Source organism: Stegodyphus dumicola, chromosome 12 (genome assembly GCF_044657685.1).
Source record: "Stegodyphus dumicola isolate Sdum_Otavi_A_Nest chromosome 12, ASM4465768v1".
NCBI lineage: Eukaryota > Metazoa > Arthropoda > Arachnida > Araneae > Eresidae > Stegodyphus > Stegodyphus dumicola.
In genome coordinates this window covers 20,812,063-20,835,339 of record NC_140779.1, presented here as the reverse complement: position 1 = coordinate 20,835,339, position 23,277 = coordinate 20,812,063, and the positions used below count along the sequence as shown (strand labels likewise).

The window sequence follows — 23,277 nt, the reverse complement described above, 5'->3', positions numbered from 1 at the left end:
TTAAATATCGTGTTCTTCGCAAGTAAACCACATAAAATTTAATTCAAGAGCACTATGACAAAATATATGAAAATAGCATATCTTTAGAATTTCCACGCTGGAGATAAAAATGTTATTTTCTATACAAGGTTGCTATTGCTCGCTTTGAACTCGTTGAGTTTGTTATAATTACAAAATATGAAATGGATAAAACAAATTCGAAATTAGGCCGTCCAGGGGCCCATGTTCGGGTGGAGGATTACGTTATTCAAAATTTGATGGCTCTAAATTCCGTCATTTTTTCACAATGCGAGAAACATACATGCATTCATGTAGATTCTTCATTATTTAATTTCTTTAAATATAATACAGGGCGACAGTATTTGGTGGCAACAGTTTGCAAAGTGAAACAGACATTTATAGTGAAACAATGCAAAATGCTGTTTCGAAACTAATAGCTTTTCTGAGCTGCCGCCTCTTTGGGCTAATAAAATAAATTCACAATAAATAAGAAAACTTATGCAGAATTAGAAATAAATTAAAAAAAATAATCACTATAAAATACTAGCGTAATTAATAATTACAGTTAAATACAATTTTTAACATTAGAATAAATGCATAAAAATTACTTAAGTGTTAAAAGTGTTTATCACTATGATGTATTAAGAAATATTATTGAAATAAAACTCCTTTGTAGAATATTATGCTATAAAATTCACATATAGTTTTTAAAAAGCAGTACAATTAAGAATTTTAAACAAAAACTTTCAAAAATCCATTTTTTTGATTTTAGTATTTTTTAATTATTTACACCAATAAAAAGCATAACAATTGTAAGAGAAAATTGTTTGTTTGAATTTTTCCATTAGTTCCGATTTAAAATATTATTTTTTAAAAGAAGTAGACATAAATTTCCTTACAGCTTAGAAAAAGTTTAAAAAATATCCGCACCTGAAAGCATGCAACAGCTTTATAATTATTAAGAACATTAATTATGCTTGATAAGCATGCTAAATTTTTAAAAATCAATCTCAGTTTCAAAAATAAAAATATCTAAAATTTCTAATTTGTGAAATGAGGCACTATCACCAGCTTTTTCTTGAAAATTATAGGCAACAGCCAATTATTGTTAAGTTTCTGCAAGTTGCCCCTACTCCTCCGGATTTGGTCAAGGTGACAGCCGGGAATGTGTCAGAAGAGGGAGAAGAGCCATTTGGGTTGGTCTGTTTCTTATAAGGTTCATGCACGCAAATGGCTCGTTGCCTCGCGTATAAATGTCTAGCTGATGATTTAATAGTTTAGTAAACCAGATTAAACTATCCATACTTAGATAGTACCTAACTTTTTCTGACAATATGATATTTAACACAGCGAAAAAATTTCAAATTAAATCATTTTTGTCTTCCACTCTTTTTTATGCAATTCAATAAAATACCTGGGAAAATTCCGAAAAATAAAGCCTCTTATGAAATAAACATAACACAATTTATGCTGCTGCAACAGAATAATTCAAACAATTATTAATTTTGCATCTCATCATTTAAACACATATTTTTTAAAAACTTTCTCCTTACCATTTAAAAATATTAAGTTCATTCAGGGATTGCTTGATGCTTGTTAACTGCTGAGATGGGCTATCAGAACTCTCCCTCTTGAAATATGAAAAAATACACATACATCCATTCAAATACTAACTATAAAAAATAAAAGCATAATTTCAAAGATAATTTAGTGAAAAATAAATAATAATTCTGAAGTACTGATCAAAGTTTAGAATGTAATACTAATTATATACATTTGACTTATCAATCAGGGTCACATTTTGTACGTGAAACCTTATCAAATTAGCCTACTCTTCAAAGTGATTCCTATAAATATTAAAAACTAGCACCTGCCAGTGAAATGATTGATTGCTGCATGAATACTTGTTTTTGAATAATGTGTGAATGTACTTTTTTACTAAAATTGAAAAAGGTACTTTTCCGTTTTGCCAGCGCAAGCGATAAAGTCGCCAATAATGGTGCAACCGATACCAAACGGAATATTCTCGCTGGTAACCTTTTAAGCCTCATTTTCAAAACAAATCGCAGCTTTTTCTTATCAGATTGATTGTTTCTTTCAATACTGGCATATAATTAATTACATAGAATTTTTATCAGATAGTTCAGTTTTATGTCTAAGGCCATTTTCGGTAATTAAGTCAATTAGGATGCAATCACAGCGCTTACCCGAAGCCGAAAATATAGAAAAGGTAAAGTCAAGGGTTAAATTCATCATTTCTAACGAGAATGAATTAGCGAAGTAAAGCACTGCAGTTTTAAATAATTTCTGAGTAAGCTATTCGTACGAATTGAAATATTTCTTGCATTTAAACTTGTGTTCCAAATTAAGATTTAACTTGAAATTAATGTAGATAATTACTGAGAACATTAGATTTTTATAGAGTAGTTTACGTGAGATGAGATCGCTTGGGGTCACGTGATATAAACCGGCGAATCAGGATGTTGAACCATGAAAGCATAGTAAATTCTTAAATTAATGTCTTTTTACAAATTTATTGTCTTTATTTATTGGCTTTTTATAAAATTTTAAGCGATATTAAAATGTTTATGCCTTCAAAAAAATAATTCTTAGAACTAACATTTTTTAAATATTTTTTATGTGTATACTGTATGTTGTCGCCAATAAAGACTGCTTGGCGAGATTTGCGCCGGCGAAACGGAAAAGTACCTTGAAAAATCTACAATTTAGCCTTTTCTTTTTTCATACTCATTACATGATACCTGTAATGAATATGAAAAGAATACAAGAAATTTCCAATAATTCATGCATCTTCGGATTAAGGGTTGTGCAGATTATTGGTCATGTCTTACAAAGATTTGTTTATATTTTTACATTAAAACTTGATTATTTACCTATAAATAACTAAATAAAACATTAACAATTATTTAATCATGCTCAACTTAATATATAGTCCTCATATTCTTTAAATCAAGTTTTATTGAATATAAAATAATTATACAGATGCTCTTCATTTTACAAAGTTCTTCAGATATGAATAAACCTATTTTCAAAGACTGAAGTTTGTTTTATTGAATATCAAATAATTATACAGATCCTCTTCATTTTACAAAGTTCTTCAGATATGAATAAACCTGTTTTCAAAGACTGGAGTTTGTTCTAAGTCAAAAATAAATAAATGACTGTGCATGATGCCATACAGTGCTTTCATCTATTTACAATGGGGGAGGGGGGAAGCCTGTTCAGACAAGTTTATATATTATTTTCTTAAAAAAGACACTTCAAAAATCAGTGTTGCTATCCATCTAACATGCCAACCCCTTCCACCTCTTACACAGTCTCCTCATCACAAATGCTTCCTTTACTTGTCATTGATTCTTCAGAGAGCAAATCAAGGTACTGAGTTACCTCCACCTATGTAAAGATTGATACTATACTCATGTTCAGCCAAGGTACTGTCCCATATAACAAAGTTAATTTATTTATAATGTACTATATTTAAAGTGCATTATTTAGTTGTTTCAGCATTTTTAGTTATTTATTTGACAAAGCTCTAGCTCTTATCTTACATATATTATTAAGAGGTACGCATAGCAAACCTAGTAACATTTTATGAACAAATCCATGGTGTGAGTGGTTGTTTGGAACATAACCCATTCATAAGGTGGGAAGAATCTACATTTTTTAAATCAAGTTTTACTGAATATAAGATTATTATAGTCTTTAAATATAATCACACAAAAAAAATGTCAGTACAAGGGTACATTATACTCAGAAAACATAATAGAGGCATAAAATAGGTAAATTTCTTGAGAAAGAACTCTTTTCTATACAAGTAACATACATATATATATATATATATATATAAATTTAAACAAATTTAAATTTTAACAAACATGCATATACATAAAAAAGCAAATTTAAACTTAAAATAATTATTTTTAATTATTTTACCTTTAAATTTGCTTTTTTATGTATATACATGTTTGTTAAATTCATAATTTCATTCCTTACAGCAATGGCGCAAAGAATTAATTAAATTTGTATTGAAATTCAATTTATTCTTATGAAACAATATATACACACCAAAAATCCATTACATTATGACCATCCTGTTAATAACATGTAGGATCACCTTTAGCCCTCAAAACTGCCAGCACACAGTTGGGATTGACTCTACAAGGTGCTGATACATAGTCTCAGGTATCTGGTCCCAAGCACTCACAAACTGGTCTTGCAATTCTGCATGTTGCGAGGGGGTAGCGGGGCAGCATGAATTTGTTTTTCCAGCTGGGACCACAAATGATCTATTGGATTAATGTCAGGTGAATTTGGAGGCCAAGACGTGACTTGAAAGTCACTGAAATGTTCCTCAAACCACTCCTTGACAATTTGGCAGTTATGACATGGTGCATTATCCTGCTGGTAAACACCCTCCCTCACCAGAAATACTCTTGTCATCAATGAGTGAAACTGATCTGCAATGAAATTCATGTAAAACACAAACATCAGGAATTGTTCTATGAGGAATATGGATCCTAATGTGCTCCATGAAAATGTTGCCCACACCATAATATTTCTGCCACCGGCTTGTCTCCGTCCAACTGTCCATCCGGGAGACAGGATTTCCTTTGGAAATCGGCGTATTAGCATGCACCCATCAATGTGATGGACTAGAAAATGTGATTCGTCAGACCATGCAACTTCTTCCATTCCTTTAGTGTCCATTTCCGATGTTTCTTGCTTACTGTAGACGCAGCTGCTGATGATGTGCCATCAGTGCAGGAACATGCTTCGGTCTCCAGCTGCGTAGGACCATACGCAGCAATGTACACTGCACAGTGTGTTGAGAAACACTGTCTGGGTCATCACAGTTGCAGATGGTGGTGTTTCGGCTGTTGTAGCTCTTCTGTCACGATGAATCCCAGTAGCCAAGCCATAATGATTTGACCTTTATCGAAGTCTGATAAATCAGCTGCTTTTTCCATTATGTCACGAATCGCACTATGTTTGGAAAGACAATGCATAGCCGCTTTCCATACTCCAACATCAGCCATGCACATGCAGTGTTTTTGTTACTGGACGAGCCCATTGTTATAGATGGAAGGTGGTCATAATGTAATGGCTCTTCAGTGTATATACACCTGCAAACAGAATTTACAAAGTAATATTTATAGTCTTAACATGAGAGAGAAAATGTAAGTAACTGTTTACAAGACCTCCGACAGTTTGGATTTCCCTAAATTTCATTCCAATACTAATTCTGCAAGTACATTCTGCACATGCACTACTGTATTAATAACACTACAAAAAGCACTAAAATTGTAATTTTTGAATTTATTAAAAGAAACTTACTCCGTTCTTTAGCTCCCCTTATCTTTAGCATGTTTTCCATTTTTTATATTTAAAAAAAAAAAATCAGTGCTTATGTGTTAATGCAACCACCTTAAAAGAAGTCGCCAAATTTTCAGAACACACAACACTCTGTCTACTATACATAACAATTCTTTACATAACCATGTGTAATTCTGTTTCAGTAAACAACGTCGCCATTTTCATTGTCGTTCTTTCTGTAGTACCCCAAGTTCCAACAGTTTTTAAAACAAAATAATGACATTTCTTTATCTCAAAATCAGTTTTAACAAAATGCACTTGTAAGATTTGTCTGTAACATAAGAATCTGTGGCAAAATTTATGCAAGAATACAGTAGCTTACAGCAAAATTTAAAGGGAGAAAACATTTTGAATATTCTAAAAGCAATCATCGGGATATTTCCATCAAATAAGAGAAAAATATTTCGTTCAAGTTGTTTTATTCATTGATTTTCCCACATAAATACCATAAAATATGTATGAATGTAACAAATAACTTTTGCAATTATAAATCACCATTCCTTTTTGTTAATAAAAAATTGCCAAACTGCATCAAGGTGGTTGTGTCAATAAATAAGTACTAAAAAATCGTCGCAAATGCTATTTTCAAGTATCTATCTCTATTTGCTACCGAAATAAAAATGCCTCTCACTGTATAAAAGGTAATGAAAAATGTAAAGATATTATCTACAGAGTGCATTTAAGTTTTAATGGAAAATCTAACAAGCTATGGAGAAATAAATTCTTGACATTAAAATATGTTATAATGCATATTAATAAAAAAAAGTTTCTTTTCAGACACATAAAAAAAATTGCTATTAAATCTTCCATGCTCAATTATCTGAAAATTAAGATTTTGTTTGTTTACATTTGAAACAACACACATGACAATCATTCACGAATTAAACTGTTGCTGATTATTGGAATTTTGAGGTATTATTTATCAAAAAAATTTATGTTTGGGGAATATAATACATTTTGATTTTTTTTTGGGGGGGGGACAAAATTGCAGTTGACTGAAATTTCAAAGTGAATTAAAAAAAGGCTAATACAATCAAATTTCAATGTAATACCCATCAGTATAACCATTTTTGTAATTATTATGATGTTATTCAATAAGCAACTGAAGTAACTTAACAAATGAATAATTATATTTCTAATTAAGAGATAAGGAAGTTGAAAGTAATAGAAATTGGTTTCAAGGAAAACTCTGTGACTTTAATTTGAAAAATATATACTTACAGGTGTGAGTCTTTTAATAGCCACAGATATGCCTTTCCAATCTCCTTTGTAAACAGTTCCAAAACAACCTCTTCCCAAAACACGAGTCTTGTCAAAATTGCCAGTAGCTCTGCATATATCTTTATATGGTATAAGCACGACATCTGGCAAAGAATCATCCTCTCCATCTACATTAACGGCTAGAATTTTAAAATATAAAAAATTAAAAATTAATCTTAGATTACTATTTATGATAATATGGAACGGGAAAAAAGGAAAATCTGATAAATGAATTTTAGGTATTTCATACGGCAGAAATAATATTTACATATCTTTGTAGATTATTATCAGCATCCTTTTATTTCATTCTCTGTATATACTCAAAGATAAAAAGTGTGTTGTTTAAGCTTAACAACAACAACAACAAAAAAAAAAAAAAAAAAAAAAAAAAAAAAAGCTAATTAAAAAAAATTCATTTTTATATTGTTCATTATAAAAGACATTTTATGTAGCTCAAAACATATAGCACCTATGAAACATGCTGAGGCTATTTTTTAATTACATTAATAAAAATGCACTCATACACACATGTCCCTTTTTACTCATACAAAAGCAGTACAACACACACTTACATACAGACAGAGAGAGTTCCAAATCACCCAGATTTCGATATATTGTAAAAATATCAATATATTCCAAAAGTTTCAGTTACATGTGTAAAAGAATTTTCTACATTTTTTTTTTTTTTTTCCTCTGATGAAATTAACACTTAGAGCAATACTATTAGGTCATATCAAAAGTGAGCAGAAACATGCTCCCTTATATTTAGTCAGCGGTACAGTTCAAATACGAAAAGTTATTTAAAAAGTTTCTTTCTTATTCAGAAGTACTTCAAAATGAAACATTGTCAATTAATTCAATATTATTAAAAATATATGTATCTAAAGGATTCCATTATGTTAGAAGAATCAATTCATCCAATATTTAGAAACACATTAAGTTATTCATAAGTTAGAATGGACAGTTCCAGCATTCACTGTAAGCTTGCAAGCTATATCTATGATTAATTTTGAATTTTAAGTTCATTCAATTCAGCTTATCAATGCTTGGGAATTAAAATTTAAAATATATACAGGGTGTTTTAAAAAGACTGCAAAACTAAATAGCTCTTGAATGCTTAATCATGTTTAAAATTTACAAAATGAATCAAATAATTTAGGCATTCAGATTACATTAATTTTGGTTATTACTATAAATAATTTATTAGTATAAATTTGTTATTATAAATTATCTATTAGTGTAGTATATCTATTAGTACAAATTGTTTCATTCTAAAAATTACACAAGATATCATTAATTAAAATTTTGCATGGGCAGCATGTAAAATATTACTTTAGAAAGGTAGACATTGTGAACTTTCGACTGTGAATTGTTTTAAAAAAAAACTCTCATCAGAAAAAGGTATGAATTCAGAAGCACTGGTTCCAAATTCCCAACTGATGAGCTAAAATTTGAACTTTTACATTTAAAGATAAGATATTGAACTTATGAATTTAAGCACCGGTTTCAATTCTCATGCTGATTAAGTTTATGTTTTCAAATTACCATTTATAGATATGATAAAACTTGAAATTTTGCATTTAACACTTTTCAATTTCATATGACATCGAAAGTGATTTTCCTCTGTTCTTTCCTTCAGATAGAATCGGTTTATTTGACAAGTTTTTGCAGACCAATTTTGAATATTACAGGACATTTTTACTTCTGAAAGGCCTTTCGTAGAACAAGAAATAATTTTTTAACTGCATCTTTCTTCGGAGATGAGCCACACAAAAATTTTAGTTTTGCTAAAACATATCAGATAACCAAAACTATCATCATTTTAAAGTTTAATATTCATTAAGTTGAGATCATTGGTAATGCCACAAACTGTTCAGTAAAACAAATCTTTTGGTAACCTGCATTTAAGGCAAAAATTCTAGAAATCATAATTATCAATAAGATGAATTTAATTTAGCTTTATTATATCATTATTTCATTTTTACTATCATACACAGCTTTTTTCTTCTTGTAACTCTTCTCTTGCTTTAAAAGCCTTACAAAAAATCCCAAGCTCTTAAACATAAGAAAGACATAATATTCTTAGTGAGCTTATTATGATCTAAGTTGCTAATTTTAAGCTAAATAGTCCCATGCTTTCACTTTCATATTCAAACCCACACACATAGTGCATTCATATATTTAAAATAGAGACAGGTGTGATCAGTATCATTTCATATGTAATCAGTTTTATAGTGGGAAATAAAACTATTTCACCACTTTGGTAAAAAGCAAATGTGCAGTTTTATTTAGCCAATAATTTTTTTTAATTTAATTTATCTAATAAAAATAAAGCTAAATACTCCAAATATTCAAAAAATGCCTTATTAATTTCCAAAAGAAATGGAATACTTGAATCTCACAAAAAGAAACAAAGAAAAAAGAACAAGGAATGCACTTTCATTCTTTTTTTTTTTTTAAACAACATAAACATGATGTGTAAAATAAATTAAAGTCTTTACATAATATTACTACAAGTTTTTGATTTTTATAACACCTTTTTTCATGTCAGTTTTTGTTTTGTCAGTCTGAAATCTTGTATAACTCAATATACTATTATAAAATTAAGTGAGTATTTAGGAATCTTTTATTTTGTAGATATGTGTACTATTTTGTGTAATGTTAATCAAGGTTATGGCCCTTATTTATTTGCATCAAGTTTATTAAATATCTGCAAAGAGCTCCCATTGCAATTAAATTACATTCAATCTCTTGTTCATTTTTGTTATCAGAGATCATAAGCATCATCACATCATTCACAAACCTGATGACTTTAGTCTAATTTTGTAAAATATCAGCATTACCTTCTGTTTCTGTGTAACTTCCAAATGAAAATTAAGAATATATATCAAAAGAAATAAATCACACAAAATATTATATAATATACTCAAACAAAAGTAAGTAAGTAAATTATATGAAAATTGGGCACAGCTTTAGTATTAGTCCTTTTGGGCGACATTTGGGCCCGATAAATGAAAAATTATGATAACCCTGAATATTGAGCTGAAACACAAGCCGCCATTTCTGTCCACGTCACTTTAACGAATTTGGTAGCTATCAGAGCTTTGATGGCGGGAAGGATAAATTGCAAGTTTTCCTTAAAATTACTTTTGTGTGACGAAAGCACAATATATATATATATATAATTAAATACCACTTTTAAAAAAGCCAAATTTAATTGTTAAAACTGATACTTTTAACATTACATCACATGATTCTTGACATTTTTTCAAATGTCAACTCTGCATATTATAAACTCCGCTCTCGCCCCCCCCCGAAAAAGGGACATATGTTTAGCAGCATTAATGTAAACTCTTGGTGTTTCCTTTGCTAAAGAACCACATGCTAGACTTCTTACATGTTTCCTAAAATGGACAACGATCAAAATTACCATGGTCTAAAAATACTTTTTTGCTTCATTTCTTAAATTAGAACTATAGGGATGTGTACTGTGTGAATTCATAGAGCAAAATCAGGTTTTCATTATTGCTTTTATAACATTTTTATAATTTGTCTGACTATAAAAAATATAATGTTGCCTAGATTATGGAATATATTGTTTATAATTTACAGTTCTCAAATTTTGTAAATCTCATGATCTAATAACTGTATATGAATAATCTTCATTGAGTATCATTACTTTTATTAATAGTATGTTGACATAACAGTCAAATTTTTATTTTAAAGTTTATGTAAATATTCTACATTATTTAGACATTTAATATAACAGAAATCTGAATTTTTTGTAATAAAAACTCTGTAATAAAAGTAAGAGTACAATTTATACATAAAATTTGACTAACATGGCAAGTACTTTTCTTGTGATTTCAATGTATTTAAATGTAATTATTATAAAGTTTAGATACATTCTTATTCTATTATAAAGTTTAGATATATAGAACAGAAGGCACACTTTGTGATTATCACAACTTTAAACCATTGCTATGTGTAGCTTTCCTATGCAAATGATGCAGATAACTACAGCAGTGTAAAAGTATAGAAGAATAAAAAGTAACATTACTTTTAAAAATATTTCATTTAACTCATAATTAAAAACATTCTTTTTTCTTTATTAAAACAAGCTAAATTGTGTTGCCTGATAGTTATTCTAAATGGGCAAACAAAATATAGGGATCTGTATTTAAAGAGAGAACAGTATTTATGAATAGAAAATAAATATATATGCAGGCTATTAGAGGAAGGATACCTTCATGAAGGACTTTTTATGCAAAACTGGCTCAAATCAGGTTACTTGTAAAGAAAACCACAAAAACTCCCATATAACCAGCCTTTGAACTTCCAGTCTTCAGTGGCTTATCACTCCACCACTAATGGATTCCAATGACTGTTAGAATCTTTCACAAAAATCATCAGTTATGATGTCATTTTTTTGTTGTGTATTATTACCACTGGCCCAAAATTTACTTATTATGATAATTTAATTTTAGCTTTTAAATTATAATCGTAAATTACTCATAACAAATTGATTAATTACAAAATATACACTTCTTAATATTATTACCATTTACATAATTAAATTCATAAAAAGTATTTCTAACACTAGTACAAAATTTACTCCTTATGACAATTTGATTTCTTTTCAATATGAAAATTTTTTTATTTACTTCTAATAATGGAATCTAAGAAACTAAAGTAACATAGACTAGCTTTAAATGCATTTATTAAGCTTTTGTAAATTTCATTACTCATAGCATAAAAATTAACCATCTGTAAATTTAAAATATTAACTAAATACTAATACTATAATATAAGTATTAATTAACTACTTAAAATATTAATTAATATTTATTATATTTTTATAATTAATATTGTATTTTGTAATTTAAAATATGAATCTTTTGTAAATTCCATTACTCATAATACAACATTTATGGCAATGTTTCAAGAATTTATCATAATAGATAGCGGCTCTAGTGCAGAATTGGGTGCCCTAATTATTGGCTAATAGCGGATTAGCGACAAATTTTGTTCAATTTTGGCGATGACACCTCATTTCTGGTTACTATGATAGTTTTAACCTTGTTTTAGCTTCCTGATTTTTTTTAAGTAAAAACAGATCGATGTGTACATGGATAAAGCAGTGCCTAGTTTGTGCAATTGTCTGATTTTTTTTAAGTGAAAATAAATTATTGGCCATCTTGAAATTGTGCCTTCCTGGTGCCTTTCTTGGCGTCAAAAAAAGAATCGCCAAAAAAACAAGGGGCACCCAATTGTAAACTTTTACCCTCATAGCAATACTAAGTGTTGAAAATTAGAGAAAGACACTGTTCTTTGCAGTATTCAAATCAAGAGCTTATTTTTAGGATTGTTATTTAGTCTAGATATATATTTATCCTTAAAGGGTTTTGTTGACAATCTGCCATTTTTTTCCGATCCTTAAAAGCCGGGTCTACCTTGGCGACAAAAGTTTGTCGAAAAATCAAAAAATCGACAAAAGGACTAGAACCAAAGCTGGTCCGTAACTTGCAATCTGAAAACAAACTGTGATATAACCTTCAAATGAAAATTTTACCTTTCAATAAAAATTTAAAAAAAAAAAAATTATGTTCCTAATAAGACTAAATCTTTACTGATAAATAAATTTAAATTTCAGCTAAAAAAAAAAAAAAAAAAACTTTGATTTTAGAAGATGCAGTATTTGTTTCTGCATTTCTTGTTTATTTGCAAAATGGTACACACATGAAAGGCTAATTGGTTGATTTTAATTAAAGCACGGAAAGGCTATCTGCATTATAAGAAGACCTTTCTAAAGGAAAACAAGCTCTTATTCATGTTACTTTTTATTAAGGGGGAAAGCAACTCAATCTCATTTTCTGAACACACTCAATACTTTATCAATAATTTAAGCCTTATCCACATATGTTGGGATTAGATATACTTAGTGCATTAAACAAACAGTTAAAAAAGAATAAATTAAAATAAAAATAGTAAGAAAATTTCAAAAAATGAAATATAAGTAACTTCTTTTATGAATATCAGTTAGCAAGTTTTAAAATAACCTCTCCTAAATCATAGCTTTTATTACAAAATTAATACTTAAAACATGTAACTAAAAATATAAAAAAATCCTCAGTTGTACTTAATAATTTATTTGTTTAAAAGAAAGATGAAAAGTATAAATAGTACAATTATAAATACCACATGGAATATCTGATGGTTGTTCTTGTGGTTTTTCATTTGCCTGCACTTCTTCCGGCAACGTTTTCACATTCTTAATTTTTTCTGATATGCAGTTATCAGACATTCTTTCCATTTTGCAGTTGCAACTTTTCTTAAAATTGCTCAAATTTGGTGACCTGAAAAGTACACTGATATATAAATATACTTTATTACATGTGCCTAATGTCTTAAATACTAGCAAAAGAAATGTTTTATTTTCCTTTTAAACAAATCTAACAATTATATACGACATTCCTTTTTATTATTCACATAATACAAATAAAATAAAAATAAAAAATTATTCTGATTTTAAACTTTGTGTAAAATAGCAAAAGATTGTGTACCAAGATATACTATTACAGTCAAAAGTCGTTAATTCGGACACCCATAATCCAGAATGATCTATAATCCGGACCTCAAAGCTACAAACTTTCTGCGCATGCATCACGTTGACGCATGTGCGTAAGACCTTTACGGCTGCGAATATGCTTGTGCGCCTGCGCAAAATACGTTTACGAGTGTGCATTTAATCTATAACGGACGGTATAAGCTAAGCTAAAATTATCTAATTATCTATTTCAGTTAATGTTACAGATTGCGTTGTTCCTTAATCTTCGAATTGGATCCGGCTTATTATTTTTTGCAGACTGTTAGAGCAATTTTATAAAAGTAAGCTTGAACTTTCGATTATGTCAAATAGAATTTCTGATATATATTTATTAATATGTAAAGGATCTACAAAGCGAAAGTATGTTTCGAAGTTCATTAAACAAAAAGTGGAATTGCTGCAAAAAATGGATAAAGGCATATCCTTTGTTTATCTAAACTTTAACGTTTGTTTATCTTTAACAGCACGGCGCCGCGCAATGAATTGGAAGTTGATCTGTCAACACTATCCTTATCTTCAGGGCAGATGTTTTTATTTTATTTGGCTTATAATTCCTTACTAAATGTAGTATTTCATCTCGATGTACTCCGTCTTTGATATGATTTAAATCAAATTCCTCATCATTATAATTCACTTCCGATAGCGAAGAAAGTGACAGAGGTTATTGAAAACGAAAAAATTTCGATTGACAAATTAGTCGGTAGACACAGCAATTATAGGACTTGAACAGCGGAACTTTGTAACTGAACAAGAAATTATGTCTGTTTATAGAATTAAAGAGAAAGTATTATCACATGAAACGAAGCAACTTACATTGAAGGAAATGTTTAATAAAGTAAACAAATAAATATTAAGTTTTTTCTTTTTGTAAATTTTGATACCCTTTAGATCATAATTGTTCTTTATTTCATAAATTACGGTTTCATATTTTTAATTTTGTAATTTTTGCATGCCATCTTACCAGATTTAAACTGATGATCTATAATCCGGAAAAATCGATAATCCGGAATCGCCGAAGTCCCGACGAGTCCGGATTAACGACTTTTGACTGTATATAAGACTTTAGAAACATCTTTTATTAATCAAAATCGCAATAATAACTCTGTATTTGGCGTACATATATCACAACACTCAATCGATTTCGAGGGCAGCTAAAGATCCCTCCTCATCAGGAGGATGAAATTACTAGAAAGGGAAAAAAAAAAAAGAAGAAAAAAAAGAATTGGCAAAGAAGTCTCAGAAACACGTGGTCGTTATCCGCACTGCTGGTGGTCGTAACCGGATTTATGAATCAGAGTTACACTGGCCACCTACTTTAACTGAGCCAGGCTATCTGATCAAACATATAATACACATATGCTTGATAATGATCAGATAGCCTGGCTCAGTAAAAGTAGGTGACCAGTGTAACTCTGATTCATAAATCCGGTTACGACCACGTGTGAGACTCCTTTGCCAATGCTTTATTTTCTTCTTTTTTCCCCTTTCTAGTAATTTCGTTCTCCTGATGAGGAGGGACCTTTAGCTGCCCTTAAAATCAATTGAGTGTTGTAATATATGTACGCCAAATACAAGGTTGTTATTGCGATTTTGATTGTCACGTTGGTGTGCTTCCCTTCTATTCTATCTTTTATTAATCTTTATTTATAACAGTGATGAAATATTCATAATTATCAAGTGGATATACAGTGAACATTCTTGTGAAGATCACTTCTGAAAATGACTGACAATTCTGGAAATAGTATAAGCATCAGTACTGAATATTCAGACACTAAAATGACCACCTCCATAGGAGATCAAAATTATCTGATATCTGGAACTATGAGGTCATGTCAAGACATTCACTGCATATCAGAACATGTACAAGTACAAGAACTTTCCTTTCAGGGACACCACTTAAGTATCAAAATATGTCAAATTAGTTTTCAGACAAATAATTAATCTGGCAACCACTTATATCTATTATTTGTTAAAATGATATTGATTTTCTATTTACATGCAAGTTTAAAAAAAATGATTCTATCATACACTGGTGGACAATTACTGAAGACAGATGATAGCAGCAACGATAGCAACCACAAAATGGAAGTGACAAGCAAATGTAGAAATGACCATAGGTGCAACATACAATAAGACGTGTTATGCATATGCAAATTTTGGCTTGCCAAAGTTGTTCATCACGTCAAGGCCACTCAAGGTATATCATACTGTATGAAATTCCAGTTCCTGGTTTTCACGACATTCATCACTTGGTGGCGCTCGCATTCTGCTACAATTTTGCTATCAAAGCTGTATGCAAGTTTGCTATCAAAGCCACGATTCCAACGCTCTGATACACAATCTAGTGGCTAAAAAGTAGAAATATAAAAAAAAAAGTATTATATTTGACAATACTACGTAGTTTGTGAAGCATGTTGTGATTAAAAAGTAATTAAACATTTATTTTTTATTGTTGTGGGCATTATGCATAACTTAGAAAGAAGTGCAGACAACACATTTTGTTGTGTAAAACAGTGTAATTCAAGAGCTTGCAAAGAACTTGAGTTATGCTTCCATTGTATTCCTGGTTCGAAAAATATTGAACAAGATAGCAAAGCAAAGAAGGGAGTGGATTCGCGTATTTCGCATTGTAAAGAAAGTTGGACATTATATGAAAGTGTGTTCTAAGCATTTAAAAATAACTTATTATATTTTTCGTCGTAAGAAAAGTTTTCTTTATATATGCAAAATTTCTTTCCCATATATTATATGTATATACATACAAATGTGTTTGTTCTTCGAAAGTAGACATTCATGTTTGTGTAATGAAGTATAAATCATTATGGCTCATTGATCTCTTAAATATTATTAATTCACATACATATACAATAAGGTTTTCATGCATATTTTACCAGTAGAAATGTAAAGTCTGCTTCAGTTCATGTTAGCAATGATTTAAATGAAAATTTATTGTATGACACATAAAAATAAGAATTAAGTACTAATTCAGAAGTCAAACAAAAAAATCAGCGTTATACAGTCAAAAGTCGTTAATTCGGACACCCATAATACGGAATGATCTATAATCCGGACCTCAAAGCTAAAAACTTTCTGCGCATGTGCCGCGTTGGCACATGCGCTCAGGCGTTTTACGCGTGTGCGTAAGACCTTGACTACTGCACATATGCGTGTGCGCAAGTGCAGAATACGTTTTCGCCTGCGTGTTTAATGTATAACGGACGGTGTAAGCTAAAATTATCTAATCTATTTCAGTTAATGTTAATGATTGCGTTGTTCCATAATCTTCGAATTGGATCCCGCTTATTATTTTTTGCAGACTGCTTGAACTTTCGATTATGACAAATAGAATTTCCGATGCTGGAACTTCCAAAGGATCTACAAAACGAAAGTATGTTTCGATGTCCAACAAACAAAAAGTGGAATTGCTGCAAAAAATGGATAAAGACATGAAGAATGTGACAGAGAGGTTAGTGAAAACGAAAAAATTTCGATTGACAAGTTAGTCGGTATTCTCGGCACAGCAATTAACGGGACTTGGAACAGCGGAACTTTGTAACTGAACAAGAAATTATGTCTTTTTATAGAATTAAAGAGAAAGTATTATCACATAAAATGAAGCAACTTAAACAACTTACATTGAGAGAAATGTTTAATAAAGTAAACAAATAAATATTAAGTTTTTTTTTTTTTTTTTTTTTTTTTTTTTTTTTTTTTTTGTAAATTTTGATATCCTGTACATCATAATTGTTCTTTATTTCATAAATTACGGTTTCATATTTTTAATTTTAGAATTTCTGCATGCCATCTTACGAGATTTAAACTGATGATCTATAATCCGGAAAAATCGATAATCCGGAATCGCCGAAGTCCCGACGAGTCCGGATTAACGACTTTTGACTGTATTTTCAAATTTTCACAGGACTAGTTTCAATGGTTTTCCCAAACCATCATCCTCCGCTGCAAAAGTGCAAATGAAGGAGATAGGATATAATGATTAGATAAGATAAGAAAGCATGGACAGGAGATAAGCTACTGGCACCATCTGCTGATTAAACCAGAACTAAAACATAATTTCTTTAAAGGCTGAAGGCAAAGATGAATTTGCGTCTTAATAATTAAGTATTTTAACATTAATGATGAATTTTGAATTTCATATTCTAGTAATGCTAAAATTTCTTTGTGTGAGTCATTTCCTCTTCAACTATTTAGAACAGTTTACAGTGGTTGAGCATAGTTAGCATAAAAGTTTTCAAGTTCAGAAAATAGCTGTGGTTATCTGGTACGAATAACAGTATAAAAAGTACTACTATATATATATATAAGGTAAATTTCTAATCAAATATTCTTCCTTTCACAGCAGTGTTATATACCATGAGATAATGTGTGTTGGCACTTATTATATAGTTATGATCATTATTCATTATAGTTTTATATATTTATTATATATATTTAATTTATATTATTATGTATTGTATAATTTTGCTTTTAGAATATATCACAATATATATTGAGTTGCTAATAGAATTATAGTGTATGTTTTTCTTTTCCCCCCTTCTGCTTTGAATACCCCTTTTTTTTTTTTTTTTTTTTTTTTTTTTTTTTTCAGTATGCCTATAAAACTTACTTGAGCTGTGTTTTTTTCATATGTTCATGAGACTATGTGTCTTTTAGGTTAACTATTTTCATAAGTGAATTAAAATAAAATGATACCCTCTTAATGTATTTCACATTTTATCATAAAAAAATAATTTTTGTTAATCCCATTTTGATAAGTATACAAAAAATGGCGATAAAAACTCTCAAATTTTTCTTATTTCTACTGGCAAGTATTAAATATTCTTCACAAAATTCCATTTCTCAGCATACACCATCACAATTAATTTATTCAATTTCCAAACAAAAATGAAATTCATATCACAGAGTAAATACCAAAAATGAAACCACATAAAACACAGGAACATATCTATATTTAGCCAATCATTATTTCCTTTTAGCTGTTACTAATTTAATAAAAGAAAATACATGTATAATGTTCTATGAATAAAAGAACAGTTACAGTAAAGAAAAATTTTTAAATATACATTATACAGTACAAAGTCCAAAATTCAGACATCCATTATAATGAATGATCTAAAATCCAGACCTCAAAACCACCATTTTTCTCGTGGGCTTCATGAATGCACATTTGATTCCCCCCCCCCTTCTGTACATAATAAAACATTAGAGAGTCCCGATTCTTAATTTCTCTTCGACACTAAATAAAATACCTTGTTATTGAAGAAACAATCATTTTAGCATAAATTTGTACGATCAGTAATTTGGCTCCGTTGTTGCATATGTGCTTGGCACGCATCTCAAACCGAAAGATTCCACATATATACATCATTGATCTAATGCCTACCTGGCGAATGATACCCAAATAATTTTTTATGTTAGTAATTGACCTTTTATGGTAACCTTTTATGTTGACATTACGCTTAGCATTGATTACAGATCGCAGAACTTAGGGCCCACAGAGACTGCATCCAGCGGTAAGATATCTAGTGGCACTCCTCAGTTAAGCTTAAGTATATGTGGGAATTTATTTATTCAGAACTATGTTAAGCCTTAAGCATGTATAAGAAATAGACATAAAATGATAAATAACTAAACTAATACAATTCAGGCTTAATTGTCTCAGTGCACAATAGAAGCAAGATAAAATTCAATAGAACAACTTGTCGTTAGTTGCCAAGCTCATAATGTATAGCCAAATATGCATAGTGAAGGATAGCTAAATTTGACGATGATAGCCACTAATTTTAAAAGTTTTCAGATACCGCAAATCAAAGGTGAAATTTTCTAATTAACGGATTTTGTAAAGAAATGTGGAGAAGCAGTAATAAATGAAGATGATATAAAAGAAGTTTTTCATTGTGATGAAAATGCTTCTCAACCATCAGACAATTAATGAATGGCGAAACGTGTAGTAGTATTCTAGATCCAGAAAATACTGCTACTGATAGTGAAGAAAGTGACAGAGAAGTTATTGCTATTTGTAGCAATTCAAATAATTTACCTGCAATGCAGATTGCAGCTGTAGCAACCTTTTACCACAGTTGTTCAGGACTAAACAAAACGAGGCATGGACAGTGTCCGAAGGGCACCAGTAGCTAGTACAAATATCAACATTCTGGTAGCTGAAGACAAAAAATATACTAAAAAGTCTAAACGAGAAAATTTTGATTGACAAGTTAGTCGGAATTCTCCAAACAGCAGTTACAGGACTTCAACAATGTAACTGAACAACAGACTATATTTGTCTACAGAATTAAAGGGAAAGTATTAGTACAAAAAACGAAGCAACTTTAAACAACTTACATTGAAAGAAATGTTTAATAAGGTAAACAAATAAATATTAAACTTTTTTTTGTAAATTTTGATACCCTTTAGATCATAAACACTTCATTATTTCATAAATCATGATTTCATATTTTTAATTTTATAATTTCTACATGCCATCTTACTAGATTTAAACTGATGATCTAATATCCAGAAAAATCCCAAATCTGGAATCACCGAAGTCCCTACAAGTCTGGGTTTCGGACTCTGTACTGTATCTTAATTCCATATAATTATTCTTTTGTTTTCACTGCCACTTTACATTAGTTGATGACAACTTATTCATGTCAGAAATTTTGTTTCTTATAAAAAAAATACACATAAATTTTATGTTTTATATATAAAAAAATCTATGTACTCTTCTGTTATCGGGACTGGATTCAGAAATGTATGTATGCACTTATATATATATGTGTGTGTGTATACAAACATACATGCATACGTACATATATACATGTATATGTCAACACATTCATCCATACATACTTACATACATTTCTGAATTTGGTCTTGATAACAGAAGTGTACTAAATTCTTTCACGGTTATTAAGTGAATAGTGTAAAGTAGAATGATTCTGGTTTATCTGATTAACAGCAAAGCCTGCTCAGGCTATCTACTTAAGAATATAGATGATGCCCTTGTGTAGTACAGTCAAGTCTTTAATCCGAACTCGTCGGGACTTCGGCGATTCCGGATTATTGGTTTTTTCGGATTATAGATCATCAGTTTAAATCTGGTAAAATGGCATGCAGAAATTATAAAATTAAAAATATGAAACCGTAATTTATGAAATAAAGAGCAATTATGATCTAAAAGGTATCAAAATTTACAAAAAAAAAAAAAAAAAAAAAAAGCTTAAGATTTATTCGTTTACTATATTAAACATTTCTTTCAATGTAAGTTGTTTAAAGTTGCTTCGTTTTTTGTACTACAGTCAAAAGTCGTTAATTCGGACACCCATAATCCCGAATGATCTATAATCCGGACCTCAAAGCTACAAACTTTCTGCGCATGTGTCGCGTTCACGCATGCGCACAGGCGTTTACGAGAGCGCGTAAGACCCTTACGGCTGCGAATATGTTTGTGCGCATGCGCGTTTAATGTGTAACAGAGTTATACGCTAAGCTAAAGTTATCTAATTCAGTTAATGTTGCAGATTGCGTTGTTCCTTAATCTTCGAATTGGATCCGGCTTATTATTTTTTGCAGACTGTTAGAGCAATTTTATAAAAGTAAGCTTGAACTTTCGATTATGTCAAATAGAATTTCCGATATATATTTACTACAAAGCGAAAGTATGTTTTGAAATCCGAAATCTGTTTATCAATTTCACGCTGCTCTGCGGCAGAGGGGGGGGGCAGAAACGTCATTATTAGATTATGATAGATTAGAAAGATTATGTCAAATAGAATTTCCAATATATATTTACTAATATGTAATTTGTATCTACAAAGCGAATGTTTTGAAATCCGAAATCTGTTTATCAATTTCACACCTGGAAGTTGATCTGTCAACACTATCCTTATCTTCAGAGCAGATGTTTTTATTTTATTTGGATTATAATTCCGTACTAAGTTTAGTATTTCATCTGGATGTACTCCGTCTATAATTCGCTTCCGATAGTGAAGAAAGTGACCCAGAGGTTATTGAAAACGAAAACATTTCGATTGACAAATTAGTCGATATTCTCAACACAGCAATTATAGGACTTGAACAGCGGAACTTTGTAACTAAACAAGAAATTATGTCTGTTTAATAGAATTAAAGAGAAAGTATTATCACATGAAACGAAGCAACTTACATTGAAGGAAATGTTTAATAAAGTAAACAAATAAATATTAAGTTTTTTCTTTTTGTAAATTTTGATACCCTTTAGATCATAATTGTTCTTTATTTCATAAATTACGGTTTCATATTTTTAATTTTGTAATTTTTGCATGCCATCTTACCAGATTTAAACTGATGATCTATAATCCGGAAAAATCGATAATCCGGAATCGCCGAAGTCCCGACGAGTCCGGATTAACGACTTTTGACTGTAATACTTTCCCTTTAATTCTGTAGACAAACATAGTCTGTTGTTCAGTTACATTGTTGAAGTCCTGTAACTGCTGTTTGAAGAAAAGCATACATTACCCATAGTCGTAAAGCATACGTTACCCATAGTCGAAATTAGAAAATTGCAACCAGAAAACTATTTGATGTGTATTCGTGATATTTATAATGATGAGGAATTTGATTTAAATGATATCAAAGATGGAGTACATCGAGATGAAATACTACATTTAGTAAGGAATCATAAGCTGAATAAAATAAAAACATCTGCCCTGAAGATAAGGATAGTGCTAACAGATCAACTTCCAGTTCATTGCGTGTTTCCAGTTCATTTCATTCGTAACAATCCAATATGGCAATTTAATGAGTTAGCAGGTTTCTAAAACGCACAAAAATATCCCATTTGGCAAATTGGCAAATTTTTGAAAACTTGACAAACTGACCTGTAATATACAGTTTTACCGAAGATTCCACTTTCGGTTTAACTTCAAATTTGTCTATCAAATATGGACTGCAGCTTTTGTAATTTATTTGCTACAAGTAAAAAAAATAAATAAATAAAATGAATAACACAAACATTCAGTTTGTTTTTGCTATAAGGCTGTAAGGAAAAAGATATTCAGCTATCAAGAAACAGTGTGCAACATTTAATATGCCCTGTTTGTCAAAAGCAGGTTATGGAAATTATGAAAAAAAATTTTTTGCATATTGCTTTGGTTGGTGCTCAAGATTCAATGAATAAAGCTGTATTAGAAATAATGAGCTTGAGAGCAAATGACGATTCTGAAAACAGTTTGTGGGATCTCTTGCGATGGCACTTGGCAATGTCGATGACATTCTTGTTTGAATGGCTGTGTCGCTGTTTTATCAATTGATACAGGTAAAGTCTTAGATGTCGAAGTAATGTCTAAAAGCTGTAGGACTTGTAATCAATTAAATAAAATGAATGAAACTAAAGACCATATGTGTTCTTCAAACCACTCTGGTTCAACATATCGAGTATGGAAGCAGATGGTGCATACAGGATATTTGAAGGCTTGAGGCAATTGAAGTATACAGAATTTTATGATGATGGTGGTTCTCGAGGATATTCGGCTTTCAAGGATATATATATATATATATATATGGGAAAGACAGTGTCACAAAATATGAATGTATAGAGCTTATACAAAAAAAAAGAGTTGGGACACATCTGCATAAATTCACAGCTAATCATAAAAGAGTGGGGGGGGAAGAGAAATTGACAGACAAATTTATAAATAAATTGCAAAACTATTATAGAATTGCTATTCGTAGCAATTCAAATAATTTACCTGCGATGCAGACTGCAGTTGTAGCAACCTTTTATCACAGTTGTTCGGGACTAAACAAAACAAGGCATGTACAGTGTCCGAAGGGCACCAGTAGCTAGTCCAAATATCAACATTCTGGTAGATGAAGACAAAAAATATACTGAAAAGTCTAAATGCCTTCCACAATATATTACTAACTCTACACAGCCTTTATATTTTGAACTTTGTGACCAAAATATGCTGAAAAAATACCTTCATGGGTAAACTCAAAATGCAAATGAAAGTTTG

At 30.2% G+C, this 23,277-nt stretch overlaps 1 protein-coding gene across 1 annotated transcript in view; it reads right to left on the bottom strand.

The window, feature by feature from the left end:
• The window catches only part of LOC118189245 (pelle-like serine/threonine-protein kinase pik-1), a 71,866-nt gene that overhangs the window by 46,740 nt on the left and 1,849 nt on the right, over nucleotides 1-23,277 (bottom strand). Inside the window, exons 2-4 of the mRNA XM_035359822.2 lie at nucleotides 12,853-13,010; nucleotides 6,616-6,794; nucleotides 1,554-1,630 (exon numbers count right to left, since the gene is read on the bottom strand). Coding sequence (XP_035215713.1) covers nucleotides 1,554-1,630; nucleotides 6,616-6,794; nucleotides 12,853-12,967 — 371 coding nt within the window. The 5' untranslated portion in view covers nucleotides 12,968-13,010. The remainder of the gene's footprint in view (nucleotides 1-1,553; nucleotides 1,631-6,615; nucleotides 6,795-12,852; nucleotides 13,011-23,277) is intronic.